The sequence below is a fragment of the Gopherus flavomarginatus genome, chromosome 1, assembly GCF_025201925.1.
Source record: "Gopherus flavomarginatus isolate rGopFla2 chromosome 1, rGopFla2.mat.asm, whole genome shotgun sequence".
Lineage (NCBI taxonomy): Eukaryota > Metazoa > Chordata > Testudines > Testudinidae > Gopherus > Gopherus flavomarginatus.
In genome coordinates this window covers 217,039,717-217,056,451 of record NC_066617.1, presented here as the reverse complement: position 1 = coordinate 217,056,451, position 16,735 = coordinate 217,039,717, and the positions used below count along the sequence as shown (strand labels likewise).

The window sequence follows — 16,735 nt, the reverse complement described above, 5'->3', positions numbered from 1 at the left end:
GATACCAGAGCTGTGACCCACTGTGTCACCTCTCTGCCTCAGGAAGAGAGAGTTTTGCTGGTGATTGGATAGTGTCAGCTCCCAGCCACACCAGTCTGCCTTCCTCATCTGCAAATCCTCAAGGCTTTCACAGCCTCACTGAGAAGGTAACAAGCAGTGAACTCCAGCCCCTAAGCTCCTCAGAGATGTTTCTTTGCAAGGCACAGCCTTTACCACTGTGCATTCACAAAAGATATTAAGTTTGCTGCTCTGTTAAAGACATCACAACTTATTAACTTAATGGGGGTAAATACACCTTCCCTTCAAGTGCAGCACTGAATTGGATTATAGTAGAAGTAAAACAAGTTTATTAACAAAAGAGTATGGATTAAGTGATACCAAGTCAAAGAAATAAAGGTGGAGATGGTTCCAAACAAATAAAAGCATAAACCTGTCTAAAAGTCTACAACTCAATCTATCAAGATACTCTTTGTTCAAAGTGACTTCTCTCACCTACAGTCTCCTTTCCAGCTTTACATAGGCCAGTCTGGCCAGCACCCATCACAGATTAAATTGCTTGGTTTCTTTGTCTCCTTAAGATGAAGGATAAAAATGGAGTTTTCCTCTGTTCCTCATACTCCCAAAAGGATTTATTTGTCTTACAAGTCAGGAAGACCTTCCGGAGAGTCACAATCCTGTGTCTTTGGTGTGCAGGAGCCATGTTAATTCTCTCTCTCTCTTGAATTCAGGAACAGGATAACCTCCACTGTTTTAGCTCGATAGCTTTGTTTACTGCTAATATGTAAACTGAGGTAAACTAACATTCCATTGTCTAAGACAAACCTGTTCATCACCTTTATTGAGCCTAGGCTGTCTGGTCTTAAACATGTTCCAGTAACATCATACAGAAGGAATTTGTAACTTCATATATCACACTAACACATGCATTTTACAATAATATTAATAAACAGTGTCTTATTAGTTTTCATATGATACTTCAAAAGGCACATTTTGTACACATATTATTGCAGTAGTACACAGGATCTGGATTAGGGCTAGTAATTACTGTTCTGAGTTGTGATTACTTCCCCCCACTAAGAAGAAGAAAAGCCAACCATTTTTTTAAAATGCAGAATCAAACCCTAAATGCTTAGCAGCAGAAAAATGAGGGGGGAAATATCTGTAATATATCAAGAGATGATAGGACCGCTTCTCTATTTCTAACTGATATTTGAAGAGTCTTCTAGTCAAGAAGTCTAGGAAGAGTGTATTTTACATCCAAAGTTCTACAAAGGCAGGAGTTATCAAGTGTGACTGCTTCTTTGTTGTGTTTAAAGCTTGGGCCTGCAAGTATATGAGAGACTGCATCTCTGTCTCTCAGCTTCTTTCTGCTTATGCACAATTTCTAAAAAAAAGGCTCTAAAAAGTGATGGGTATGCAAGGCAGGGAGCACAGATCTGTATTTCTAATGCATTCAAAGAACTACATTCACTGCTAAGTGATCTTTTGTTAGAGAAAAACATCACTTTTGATGCAAAATGATATTACTAGAATTATAACAATTCATTATTATAATTTAGGTAATATGAAGTTGCCTTTTTCTTTTCTGATTGTAAGGCGATATTTACAACAGTGTTCATGTATATGCCACTTAGATTATGGTAGCTCAAATTCTTCTATTTTTGCATGCAGACATTAAATAAGAATATAAACTAGACAAAGAAATTCATAGGAAAACTCAGCTTTTTGTGCACAGTTGATAGTCACCAAGATTCTCAGAGAAGATGACACCTACTTATCTATACAATCATATTTATTTCCTACATTGTCTGTTTGCACAGATCCTGGAATGCAGCTTTACGAACTTTTATTTTGCTTCTAAAATTTTCATATTATTTTTCTTTATATAATGTTGGAAATATTTAAATAAATGCTACAGTGATTTGTGCCTTGCATAGTATATTTGGTAGGACTATTTCGTAGCAAGTTGTAAACATAATTATTATAGAGGGTTGTAAATGAAAGAACTATTCTGTCAGAAGACAAACTACAGTAGCTATCTCCAAGTAAACAGGATACATCATCTTTGTTTCAAGACACCCAGTCTGGCATTAATATGGTCCTTATCTTATTACATTTGGGAAATGTTTTACAGAAGTTATCTTAAATCACGGTTCCACTTAAAGGGAAGTTATCTATTTATTCCTCAACTGCTTAACATTGTTTTAGCCTTGTATGAGTTTATTTGCACTGTTTTTTATCTAAGTGCAAGCATTTCATACGATGACTCTGACAATATTGCTACAAGAATATATGAATATTTTATGTATAAATATAGAATCAAAAAACCTTATCATAACTAGTAACTAAAGTAAGAATCCATTTGAATATAGTCATATTTATATTAATTGATTTGTATTTATTGATCGGCTTCTGTTACGAAACTGAATTAAATAGTTTTTGTTCAGATTCTTAGGACTCAGTTTATAAATGGGCATAAAATAAGTGATCTTTACTGTTTAGATTACTTTGATATATTAAAAACAATTCCCTGACTTTTCCTTTGTCCATTATAAAATGTTTTAGTTGTCTGGTACACTAAGGCAGGTTCACTACTGATTTTGAGTAATAGTTTATTTCAGCCTTAATTTACCTGGGAAATGTGTTCTTCTAACCCCCCACAGCACAGCAGACCCTTAAAATTGTAATCTCTGCTGGAAGCTCTCCAAAAGAGAGACATAAAAAAAGAGACTGTAACTGAAATAACCATTGGTAATTGCTTGTTTATGTTTCTTTTACTTTTTCTCTTTAATTTTCCCCTTTATAGAAATAGTCAAAATTTGCTTGACTTTAGCTCTGGTGTCCCTAACACATAAAAAGATCACATTCAAATAGTGGAGTTCATATCCTTGACTTCGTATTGAGAGAATCCATTTCTATGATATGGCCTAGCATTGCTTGTTTCTCTACATAACAACATTTTAGTAATTTGCAGAATAAAATTAGTTGGTGCTTAACACTTAAACTTAAAAGCTTAAAACACTGCTTTTTTGCCACACTATTTCCCGTTTGTCAGTACAGACCCTCAGTTTTGGGAGGTTAACTAGCAGTAACAAAGAGATGGGTCTGCTCTCCCAAATTAGGCATTATAGCTGACTGCCAAGTCAAGAGAAAAATGTTGCATAAACATATTAATTTAATTACAGTTTGTAGAACTGCTTATCTTGTTGACAGACATTTCTGAAATACTCAGAAGAGGCTGCTTTAGACATGGCAAAATATATATTTAAAACATCAGGTACTGCTATGTGTTCTGATATTGATTCTCCTTTTAACTTATCTCCATATGATTTACCTGGAATATGAGATCTGAAAAGTCCACTGCTAGAACCAGGAAATCTGAGAACTAAGAGGAGCTAGTAAACACTGGGTATGTTGGGGCTGGAGCAGCAGTCCCATAAATAATGTCAGCCCCAAATATACAGTACCAGAAGCAAGTGTGCTTACAACTCCTACAAAATCTGTTTTCTCTGATTTCATACCAACGGCACTTACAGATCCCAAGAATGGGACTTATACTGACAATATTCAAAGAAGAGCCTGTGATTTCCTATAAAACAGGTTGGTTTGATATTCTGAGACAGTATTAAGTAAATTTCAGGAATCCCCTTCTTTCCTGTCTTGAAACAATGTAATCACATCAGTACTATTTGGTCTGCCATCAAAGAAGAATAACTTTAAAAGTAAGGCAAAATGTGTTAAATGATTTCTTCTACGTTTAAGCTATCAGTATTATCACTAGTTTTGAAAAATAGCAGACATTTGACTACTAACAGTGTTGCAAAAAGAGAAAAACAACAATCAAACAAAGCTTGAAGCTACATAATCTTTTGCGAATCAATCAAAAGACAAGCTCTTGTACACATATGCAATAAACATTTGGCTATGCATTATTCACAGGCACGTGGTTTGGCACATCAAATATGCATTTCATTTAAAAATGAATGATGATAGGAATTTATACAGATTGATAACGAAATTACCAGTAATAATAAACATACCAGCGTTTGCTGCATCAACAGTTTGTGATGTCTCTGTTGACAATTTCTGAAGGGCCTGTTCACCATCTGTCTCCTCCGGTGAGCTGTTATGTTGAGACTGCTGTTGATCTTCAACTTCGACAATAAATGAAATTACACCTAAAACAAATAGGTACCAGATGTTATATTAACCAGGACATTAGTTTTATAAGATTGTCTGCCAGACTTATATTAATGTTGCTGCTGCTCTGAACTAATAAAATATGAGGCAAAAATCTAAATGCCAGGTGTCAGCTACCCAATTATATTTGATTGTGAAAAAGAATACATCTTTGATGAGTTCAAGGAAATGAACCCTGCTTCCAATTTTTTTTTCATCAAAAGGATAATTATTTTATCAGCTTACACAAAATAATTAAAGGCCAGTAATAAAGAATGTAGATAAATGATCAAAGCCCGTTCTGCTTCCCATAGCTCCCATTGGCCAGGAACGGAGAACCACGGCCACTGGAAGCGGCAGGCAGCCATACCTGTGGATGGTCAATGTAAAACAAACTGTCTCGCAGCCTGCCAGCTGATTACTCTGACAGGCCGCATGCAGTCCGTGGGCTGCAGTTTGCCCACCATTGGCTTAGAGTGTTGATGGACTCTGATTTTTTTCTTTTAAATCAGTGACCACAGTAATCTGGGTTTGCTGTTGCCATCCAATATACATAATTGCTTTAATTTTCCTGAGTGATCATATACGACTGTCATACATTTCTGGGATTGAACTTGTTTTGTAATGGAATATTTAGTGACTATTAAATATCCAGAGACTGCAAAATTAGGCTTTGTTTACTGCACTGGCAAATGACTAGTTCGATTAAAAATAAAAGAATTGTATTCAATCTTAAGGAAAGTACAAGTTCTAATACATAAATGGCTGCTTTAAGCAATACTGATGACACTCCTAAACATTTGAAAGAGCAGCTTGGAAAGACCTAGGCTTTGTTACTTGCATTATTTGCCACTAAATATGCACTTTAATCAACACATCTTCTTGAAAGGACTATATTTCCCTACTAATTGACTTTTGTCACACTATATTTTATTAGATTCTAGAGACACTTAAAGCTGAAATAGGTCTACTAGTTGCACTTTAGGTTCTGCACCAATTTTTCAACTTTCGACTTGGTATACCAATCAGCATATGGCATGAAGTTTTCAAATAGGTTTAATGTTTTCCTCTTGCACTTTCCATAAAAACAGTTTATTTTGTTGCCTTTAGGCTTATTTTAGAATACTTTATAATGAGACATTATACTCTTTAATACTCTTAGTGTTCACTTGAAATATGTTCCTCAGGGAGCTTATTAAGTGTTTGGTGCATTACATAGCTGGACAAAATATTCATGGTAAAATTTATTTTATTGAGTTCTTTTAGAGTTCATGAAACATTTGGGAAATTGGGGCAGTTTTCTAAAATTTCCAAAGAAATTTCATGAACAAGATTTTTTACTATTATGATGTTTAATGCCACTCTGTGGTACATTTCTGCATTTGTTTCTTTTCTTTTTTCCCCCTCAAATTTTGAGTTGAGTTGGTTGATTGTAACGGATCACATCAGCCAGATGATATTGGTCTGGTTCCCTGATTGAATGAGGTCACCTTGTTGTCAGGAGGTTTCACTGAAGCCATTTTGATTCAGTTTCTCAGAGGGAGTAGCTGCATTTATGTACTCTCTCTCAGCTAACCAGAAAAAAATATATGATCAGCTGCAGTGTGCTGCAGTCCTTACTACAGTATGCGTGGAAGAGTCAACTGCCCTTCAGCTCAAAAGTACTTTCCTTAATCACATGCTTCCTCAAAAGGCTCCTGTCACTTGGTGCCTACTGCATTGTCATATAATTTTGGTGAGAATCAGTTTTAAATCAACAATGACTTCACTCTTATGTTAATATTATTATACTAATAAGATGGTGAAGTGAAAGAATGATAAAAGAGAAATAAAATATATCTGTAAGTTTAGTGATGGCTCACTCAGCTGTAGTCATGAGTCACAGTACAGTCTCCAGAAACAAAATAGTTCTGCTCTTTCTCCTCTGGTGTTTTGGCCTACTATGTTAGGTGGATTCCACATCATATTCAGCAGGTATCACGTGCCAAGAAATAAAAAAAATGACTTGCACTAAGATGGTGGGTTACTTTCAGTCTTTACACTGAAACAAAGCATAACAACTTCAAACTATTGTAGTCTCCTTTTCTGTGGTAGATAGCATCTGAACAGTACCACTATATTGAACCAAAATTGAAAACAATAAAAAAGCAGACATGCATTTAAATGTAGAGGAATGGACCATTTTCTTTTTAATTTCAGGGTTTTAGTCTCTAGAACATAAGAGTTTCTCCTTTAAAGAATTCTATAACTTCCCACCACAAAAATCCATTTCTAAATACCCAATTTAACAGATTTCTGAAATTATGCATACTATGAAACCTATGGATACCACTTGAATATATGGGAAGTTTTGCAAACACCAGGAAATGGAGAGTAATATAGAAAGTGGTCTTAATAGAGATTAGAGGTATAATCAAGAAGCAGATTCAATTAGAAAAAAAAGCAGGTTAATGTGGGATAAGATAGTCAGGGCAGGGCAGTCCTACATTACCACTTAAATCAATCTACTTTACATCACTCAGGGGTCTGAAATATCCCCGAGCAATTCAAGATTTGTGCTGTCCACACTGGTGCTATGTTGGCAGGAGACACTCTCCCACCGACATAGCTTACTCTTCTGCCGAGGTGGAGAAATTATTCCAATGGGAGAGAGCTCTCCTGTATGCATAGTGTGTCTTCCCCAGCCATGCCACAGCAGCACAACTGCATCAGTGCAGCTGCACCGATATAGCACTGTAGTGTAGACTTGCCCTCAGATACACTAATAATGACACAGTAAAGAGGTGTTTTAGAGTTATAGAGTTTAAGGCCAGAAGTGATCACCAAATCTTCTATTCTGACATCCTGTACACCACAGGTCACCAACACCACCCCCCCAGCACCAGCAGGTTAAATGCAACAATGACCAAAATTAGAGCAAAGTATTACAGCCCACAGGAAACTAAACTATTATGTGTCACAGACAGAGAAGAGGAGGGACCAAGTTGCAACAGGTTCCCTACAACAGCAGGGAAATAGCAGATATAGCCAGATAAACCCTTCTTTCATTTTCCTGTAGGTTTTCTGCTTACTCCTGGTAAGCTTTTGGAGGTGGTTATTCATCCAGCTGTGTCTGGAACCTTTCCACACAAGTTTTTTCCCCTCACTTGGATGCAAATTTGTATGGTTAATTTGAAGAAATTCTAAGCCTCCTCTGGATTTAAATTCTTGAGCTTTCAGTGATTTCTTCAACAAATTTTCATAATCTCCCAAAGTCTACCATTTTGAAATCAAGAATCTTAATTGACAACCTGACTTTGATTATCTCTCCATTTAATTTAAACCAAATCAATGCATGATCACTCAATCCAAGGTTATTTCCTATGACCAGCTCTTTTATGATGTCCTCACTACTTACTAAAACCAAGTCTAAAATTGCATCACCTATGGTTGGTTCAGTGACAGTGTTATGAAGAAAACTGTCATCTAACACATCCAGGAATAATGGGGGCCTATCACTATTAGTAGTATTTATTCTTCACTCTACATATGGGAAATTAAAGTCTCCCATCACAACACAAGTCCCAAAAATATTTCTCCCTCTCAGAACATCAGAAAAATTCTGTCCTTATCTGATCCTGGGGGTCAAAAGCAAATCCCAACAAAAGCAAATATCATTAGGGCCTCTTTTACAATCTTTCTCCAAAGTGATTTCTCCAAAGTGATTTTTATCCAAAAGATTCTGTTTCTTTACTATTCACCACTTCATTGATGCACAACACTACTTCATCACCTTTACCTTTATTCCTCTCTCTCCTAAACAGCACATATGCTTCCATACTTGTATTCTAGTCATGAGTACTTAATCCCTATATCTGCTTTAACCTCTTGCACCAGTAGTACCAGTTCCTCCATTTTATTGCCCAGACTCCTTGCATTTATGTACAATCATTTTAGTTGTTTCTCTCAAACCTCATATGATTTTCTAGCCAGATTAAATTTAGTCCTTTCACTAACTGTAACAATCTACCTGAATCAATATTTGTATTTACTTTCGCTTTGCTGTCCATTCTCTTACCTTATAGTGTTTAGTATCCCTTGCTATATCTCCTATGTATTGAAGCCAGGTGTGGAGATTTCATGAGTCTCTCGCACCCATCTCCATTCATCTCCTACAGTAAAGTTCTTCTGATGGACTGTGTGCCTGCCTTTATCCTATAATATTAATATTCCATGTACTCAAGTGGAGTCCATCTGTAAAGAAGAGTCTTTTTGTGTAAATGCCTCCCAGTGATTCATCATCCCCAAATCTTCTTCATAGCACTAGTATCTTGAGACATCTGTTGATCTTCATTATCTTGTCGCATCTTTGCCCTCCCTCATTATTCTACCAAAAATCTCCCAAGCTTCCACTTCTTCAAGCATCTGACCCAACTAGTGTAATCATCCTTGATCCACCCCAGTGGGAACCTGGCAGTGTAATTTGTCCTGACCTGCAGCAGAATCAGCAGATTTTCACTGCTCCCATCAGGAACCTTTTCAGCCTTCCCTTCACAACTCAGATTCTTGTTCCTGGCAGACAGTTCATTCTTCTGTTCTCTAGATCTGGTGATAGGCCTGTCAACTTTTCTGAGTGTAGAGTCCCTGGTCACACAGACCTGTCTCCTCCTAGTGTTGGTATGAATCTGTTTTATGTTCTCTCTCGCAGCTCCCTGTACATCCTCATTTTTCCTTAGGCTCCAGTCCTTGGCCTCCAATATCTCTTCCTCTCTTCTACAGGCACTGGCTTTCCTTCTTTTTTTCCTTGCTACTCCACCATCTGCCTGTTTCTTCTCCTCCTCATCCCTTAGTGCAGCAAGTATGTTACTCAATGCAATTTCATCATCACTAGCTGGTCTCTTCCTCTGCCTGGTCCTCGTGGTCATGTTCTTCCATGGGTCACACTCCTTTTCTGGGAGTCTTCCTTCCCGGTCCTTTTGTCTGATAGGTGTCTGCAAATCTTGAGTTGTCTATTCCATCTCCTTTCTTGCATACCTTCAAAGCCCCATCTGAATTCCATCAGTGTCTCCAGCTGCAACCTTAATCCTTGAACCTTCTCTGCCTTTGAAAGAACAAATACTAAAATATTGGAGTGTGAATTTGATATTAAGTCTCCAGAGGTCAAAATGACAGTGTAGATTAAATTTGAGGAGGCATTATGTTACAGAGCACAAAAGTGAAAAACAGACCATCCTACTGTAAGTACAAATCTGGAAGTCTCTATACCTGAAAGATGTCAAGAATTCTGAGCAAATTCAGTGGGAGAAAAACAAACAATGTAAATGATAACTGCATGTTTAGAATTCTTTATTGTGATTTATTTATGATTTATTAGATGCCAAATACAATTACAGTTCCTCAGTCACCAAAGCAATTCTTCAGTTAAACAGCCATCCTGGTTAAAAAGTGATGTGCAAGTAGTGATTAAATAATAAAATAAATAAATAAGTAACTATCTGTCTATAACAAATGAGAAAATGGGGAGATTGACAGCAATGAGTACAAACTGGCAGCTGGTTAAAAATCTATAGCCAGTAAGATTAATGCGAATAAGAAGTTGTTCTTGAAATACAATCAGGAACAAATGAAATCTTAACAATGGCATAGGTCCAATACTAGATAAAGATGGTACAATTGGCAATCATGATGTAGAGAAGGCAGAAGTATTCAATAAATATTTCTGTTCTCTATTTGGAAAGTAGCAAGATGATTTTTCATGTGTTGCAGTGATAGTAAAATACTTTCTATTCCATCAGCAACTAGAGACGACGTTAAAAAGCAACTATTACACTTTTTTAAATGAGTAGGAATGGATAGCTTGCACCTAAAAGTATTAAAATAATTGGCAGATGAGCTCTCTGAATCATTATTGTTAATTTTTAACAAATCTTGGAACACTTAGAAAGTTCCTAAGCACTGAAATGACACCAATGTGCAATATTTAAGAAGTAAATGGGATTAGCACAGTAACTACAGGCCCATTAGACTGACTTTGACACCGTGCAAAATCATGGAAAGATTGATATAGTTACTCTATCAGTAAAGAATTAAACAATGGAAGCATAACTAATTTCACAACACTATTTTATGGAAAATAAGTCTTGTCAGACAAGCTTGATATTTTCTTTGATGAGAATAACAGTTTGGTTGATAAAGGTAACTATACTGATACAATATATTTAGCCTCCTCTCAGACATTTGCTTTAGTGCCATGTGACATTTTGACAAAAAATAGCACTAAACAAAAATCAATGCATCCCATATTAAATTAGTTAAAACTGGTTATCTGATCAATCTAATAATAAGTTTACATGGGAAAAATCACCATCCTGCGAAGGTGTTTCTAGTTGGGTCCCACAAAGATCTAATTCTGTTCAGTATCTTTATCAGTAATCTGGAAGAAAACATAAAATCATTGCTGGTAGAACTGCAGATATTGGTGGAGTGTTAAATAATGATTGGGATAGGTCAATTATACAAACTGATCTGGATTGCCTGTTAAGGTGGACTAATCTGAACAACATGTGTTTAATACAGTCAAATGGAAGGTCATACATCTAAGGGCAAAGAATTTAGGTCAGGCTTACAGGATGGAGACAGGTTCCTGGAATGGAGTGACACTGAAAAGACAGTTGGGGCAGGTTAGATAACCAAGTTAATGAGAGCTATCTGCATGATGCTGTCCTTAAGAGGGCCAATGCAAACCTGGGAGGCACAATCAGAGCAATATGGAGCGGGAACAGACAGGTAGTATCAGTTCTATATACAGCATTAATAGGACCTTTACTGGAATACAGCTTACAGTTCTGGTGTACATACTTCAAAAAGAATGTTGACAAGGGTTCAGAAAAGAGCTACAAGAATGATTCAAGGACTCGAAAACATGCCTTATAGTGAAAGACTTAAAAATACAAGTCTATTTAGCTTATTGAAGATAAGGTCAAGAGGTGAGTTGATCATGATCTAAAAGTACCTCTATGTGGAAGAGATTTCTGAGAATAGACAGCTCTTTATTCTAGCAGACAAAGACACAATGAGATTCAGTGGTTGGAAGCTGAAGCTAGAGAAATACAGACTGGAGTGGTGATAAAATGTGTTTTTTTTTAAACAGTGAGCGTAACTAACTACTGGACAACTTTCACAGGTATGTGGTGGATTCTCCAGCACTTGCAGTATTTAAATCAAGACTGGATGTCTTTCTGAAAAAACATATGTCATAGTTCAAAAGAGAAGTTATATGTTTGATTCAGAAATTAGGTGAGCTTCTATTCTCTGTGTTACACAGGAAGTCAGACTAAATTATCAGAATGGTCCTGTTTGGCCTTAAAAATCTCTGAAAGTTACTGGGAATTAATAGAATTATAACAAAATAGTAAAGGACAGGAAGAACAGTGTCATTGTATGAGACAATATTTTAAACACTAAATAATATCTATATAGTTAGAACAGAAGGCCACACGAATGGCTAGACTGGGTCAGACCAAAGGTCCAACTAGCCCAGTATCCTGTCTTCCGACAGTGGCCAATGCCAGGTGCCCCAAAGGGAATGAACAGAATAGGCAATCAAGTGATCCATCCTCCGTCGCCGAATCCCAGCTTCTGGCAGAAGCTTATTTACTTTCTCCACATCAGTCATGATTTTATAGACCTCTATCATATTCACCCTTAGTTGTCTCTTTTCCAAGCTGAAAAGTCCCAGTCTTATTAATCTTTCCTCATACGGCAGCGGTTCCATACCCTTAATTTTTGTTGCCCTTTTTTGAACCTTTTCCAATTCCAATATATCTTTTTTGATATTGGGCGATCACATCAATACGCCCAATATTCAAGATGTGGGTGTACCATGGATTTATATAGAGGCAATATGATATTTTCTGTCTTATTATCTATCACTTTCTTAATGATTCCCAACATTCGGTTTGCTTTTTTGACTGCTGGCTGCACATTGAGTGGATGTTTTTAAAGAACTATCCACAATGACTCCAAACAAAACAACAACCAAAGAGTGGGGAAAAAAGTGTCTCAGTTTTTATTTGTCATCCAAACTCACCTACAGGTGTAACCATGTTTTCATTTTACTCATAGAGATGCGTTAATCTTGGACCCTTTATCCCTGTTTTCTAAGTATTTTTCTAGACTTCTATGCCATATATCTATTAAGATATGAACTGGGTTTATAAAATACAATGGTTGGGATTTTCAAGAGCTTTCATTGTTGGATTACGAAGCCTATTGACAATAGTAAGACTCCCATTGACTTTAGCAGGTGAAGAGTTAGGCCAATGCTGAGTGTTTTTGAAAATACCACTGTTTCTCAGCTGTCCTTCAGCATATATGCATTTCAGAACAAAAATACTAAATACTGAAATATGAGTAGCAACTGGAAAAAATATTTCATAAATACACATTAAGTAAGGAAAGAGCACAATGAGATGGTTCTTTTCCTTGTCAGATCATTCTTTAAGATGGTCTCTTGGTAAAAATATCATTGCTATTTTTTTTAGTTTTAGGATGCAATATAAACCTTTTGTTCAACCGCAGCCCACATACTGATGCAGCAATTTTGTTTTATATTATTGCAAAAGAAGCAATCTCTCTTTAAACAGACAAAGGCGGTTTTATTTCCCATTAAAACTGCATTGGCAGCATCATATCTCACAATATGAGATTCATTGGCCATATACTGTAATACCGTACACTTTAGTGAAGTGGAAAATATTCAACTTTTTTCCTCTTCTATAAAATGGACCATACTAACTGAAGGATTTATGGGCAAAAAAGAAATTCCTGAGCAAGATTTTTTTCTAGTTTTAAACAGATAGTAAAATCCATTACTCTGCTCACAGAGTCCCAATATATTGTCTGAAGACAATGAAAGAAAGCTATTTTGTGCTGGAATTTATCACATTAATCTGAAAATATGTGGAATGGTTAGCTAGTGGTTTAAATACTACAGATATGCTCTTAATGAGTGTGACTGTCTTCTTAAAGATATAGTACAACAGCCTTGAAACAAATATTCAGTGTGCATTAGAGCACTCTTCTAGTAAAGTGTGTTCTAAAATGATGGGGTCTAAATTAGCAGTTATCACTCAGGAAAGAGATCTTGGAGTCATTGTGGATAGTTCTCTGAGAACATCTGCTCAATATGCAGCAGCAAACAAAAAAGCAAACAGAATGTTAGGAACCATTCGTAAAGGGATAGATAAGAAGACAGAAATCATCATAATGCCACTATACAAATCTATGATATTCCCACAGTCCAGTCATCCCATCTCAAAAAAGATATATTAGAAGAAAATGTATAGAGAAGGGCAACAAAGTGATTAGGAGTATGGAACAGCTTCCATAGCAGGAGAAAATAAAAAGACTGAGACTTTTCAGATTGGAAAAGAGATGACTAAGGTGGGGATATAATAGAAGCCTATAAAATCATGTGGAAAAAGTGAATAGAGAAGTGTTATTTACCACCTTCACGTAACACAAGAACCAGGGGAGACTCAATTAAATTAATAGGCAGCAGGTTTAAAACAAATGAAGTATTACTTCACACAATGCACAGTCAACCTGTGGAACTCATTGCCAGCAGATGTTGTGAAGGTCAAATGTATGACTGGGTTCAAAAAGAATGAGATAAGTTCATGGAAGATAATTTCATGGGGATCACCTGATAATTGCTCTGTTCTGTTCATTCCCTCTGAAGCACCTGGCATTGGCCACTGCTGGAAGCCAGTAAGCTGAGCTAGACAGACCACTGATCTGACCCAGAATGCCATTCTTATGAGTTCTAGGCTGGCTTTAAATTAATAAGAAGTCTGATATATGTGGCTAGGCCTTTGGTCAGTGTGGGAGAGAGGGAGAAATCCAACCTGTTTTCTGAAGGATGCTGTGAAATCAATTTACAATTAATTTATATAGAGAGAATCTTGACTTAAATAAAAGTGAGTGAAAGTTCCATACTGCTTCTGTAAACCTAGGTAGCTTGCTGGGAACAGAAGCTCTCGGACTTCCAATACAGGCAAAAAGGGAAATTGAGAGTGTGTTGATACCTGTTGCCAGGCTAATGTGTAGGGCCCTACCAAATTCGTGGTCCTTTCTGGTCAATTTCATGATTTGAGATGTTTACCTCTGAAATGTCATTGTGTTATAACCATGGGTTCCCAACCCAAAATAGGATCAAGGGGGGAGGGTTTGCAAAGTTATTGTGGCGGGGGCAAGATTGCCACCCTTACTTCTGTGCTGCCGTCAGAACTAGGCTCTGAAGGCAGCAGCCTCCGAGCTTCCTGCAGCTAGAGGAGGTTCATGGAGATAGATAGAATCTCCCTCGTGCTACTGGGAGCACCCCAGTTAGGGGCTCCTAGCTGCTAATCCAGACTAGTGGCAGATTAAGGCAGGGGGCCCTGGCCAATTCCCCCTCCAAAAAAAATGGGTGCCCCAGCCCTGGAAGAAGCCCCAGGGGTGAAAGCCTTGACTTGGTCACCCCGAGCCCCAATAGGAGCTGTGAGGGAAGAAGCCTCAAGCCTGGGGGCATTAAGCCTGTCTGCATCCACAAAGGATGAAGCCCAGAGCCAGCTGGGGCCACAGGGAGTTGAAACCCCAAGATGGGTGCCCCAAACTCCAGCTGCAGTCACAGGGTGGAAGCCCTGAGCCCAGGCTGTCTGGGTTGGAGCAGTTCGGGTGGAAGCCCCTAAGCCCAGGATGCCCCTGCTGGAGCTGCGGGGAGCAGAAGCTCTGAGCTCAGCACCCAGAGCTGTGGCAGGAGCCACCGGGGAAGGAAGCCCTGAGCACGGTCCCCAGAGCCCAGCTCCCAGACTGCTGCAGTGCAGAAGTGAGGGTTTACCATCCTCACTTATGCATTGCCACTGGATGTGGGTCTGATCTCAGCAAGAACAGCCATGCAGGGAAAGAACAACTCTTGTCCCACCTCTGCATGGCCAGACTAGCAGCTAGGAGCCCCTTGCTCCAGCAGCATGGGGAGATCAGATTTCACAGGGAAGAGCTTATTTCACAGTCCATGACACATTTTTCTTGGCCGTGAAATTGGCAGGGCCCTACTAATACTTGCATGAAGCTCTCAAATTACCTCCTTGTCAAAAAGAAAAAACTGCGGGAAAACCTGTGACAGATATAATTTGCATGTTATTCAGTGGAATTTCATGAAGTACTTAAAGTTGTACTATTCAGAATTTGTTATACTTTATTCTTAGAAAATGAGTTAAAAGTGTGATGTAACTGTTTATGAGGAAGGGCACATGAAAGTTGTGTGCCATAATCTAAAAGTTAGTGGACTCCAATTAGGTACTTGAGCCCAGGGTGCATGGAGGGGAGTGAGGACTGTATCTGAGGTCTTACTTTGCTCTGGTGAGAGAGACTCCAACTCAGGATTGAGACAAGATGGAAGCCTTCAGCTATGGACTGGAGCTGACCTGGTGGAGTAGGAGCAGTGACCTGCATAGGATTTGGCAGCAGATAGCCAGATATCATCTGATTGGGTGGTGACCTCAGCAATCAGGTCATCCCTCAACAGTCATCAGTGGAATGAACCAGACAAGAGACAGAGGCAGACCACTTCCTGAAAATAAACTACCAATTAATAGGTGACATTGTGGAAACTGCCTATATGTTGTCATTATCCTCAAATTATATTTTAAAGGTAAAATGACCAAATCTTTACACAAATACAAGGGCCAGTACATTAAATTAGAGAGCTCTGCCAGCAGAAGCTGCTGTACCATTCTAAATCATTAACTCTAAAGGGTGTCATACAGCAGCCTCACACAATGGGGAAATACTGAAGGGAAATACTGCTAAACCAACAATGTACATAAACTATAGCATTCTGACAGCATTAGCATCCTCTTCATGAATTATTTATATGGTGTCAGAGCTCCTGTTTTCTTCCAAAAGGAGCCCTGATGTGGCTTAGCTTGTTAGGGTAGGCAAATATACCACCCTCTTCCTAAAGTAGGGTATAGATGTTCAAGGTAATAACATAAAATGACTTCCCACTAAATTTACACATGCTTTCAAAATACATAAAAATAAACTAAGGATGCTAAATAAAATTAGAAAATGGGCCCACTCCCACCCACACAATTGCAGATCTTATATGAATACAAAAGATACCACTGAACACAGCTGTACAATCAAATGCAAGAGAGGGGAAGACAACTGAAAGAAAGAGGGGAAAGAGTACAGTTGATAACAAGTGGATTGGCAATTCTGCAGCTAGTCTATTTTCTGTACGATTAGTCTCCCAAGTGCCAATACTAGCAAAATCTGTCTGCCTGTCTCTCTCTTTTTCTATCTGTGGCCTTTTTCTTATAATCTAACAGAAACAGAATGATCTCCAGAAGAAAAACTGCATGTATTTGGCACACATATAAAGATAATCAATGGCAGGTTTCCACATGGAGCACATATTTGTTATTAATGTTCTAACAATCACTTCATATCCTCTCCTCCTCGATATGCTTTTCTTCCCTTTTTCTCTTTGCAGGCACGTTGTAACATTTGTTTATTGGGCTGAAGCAGGTGT

The 16,735-nt window shown here is 37.9% G+C and overlaps 1 protein-coding gene across 1 annotated transcript in view; it reads right to left on the bottom strand.

The window, feature by feature from the left end:
* CFAP47 (cilia and flagella associated protein 47) overlaps positions 1 to 16,735 on the bottom strand; it is a 680,893-nt gene that overhangs the window by 248,009 nt on the left and 416,149 nt on the right. The window contains exon 50 of the mRNA XM_050936444.1: positions 4,041 to 4,178. Coding sequence (XP_050792401.1) covers positions 4,041 to 4,178 — 138 coding nt within the window. The remainder of the gene's footprint in view (positions 1 to 4,040; positions 4,179 to 16,735) is intronic.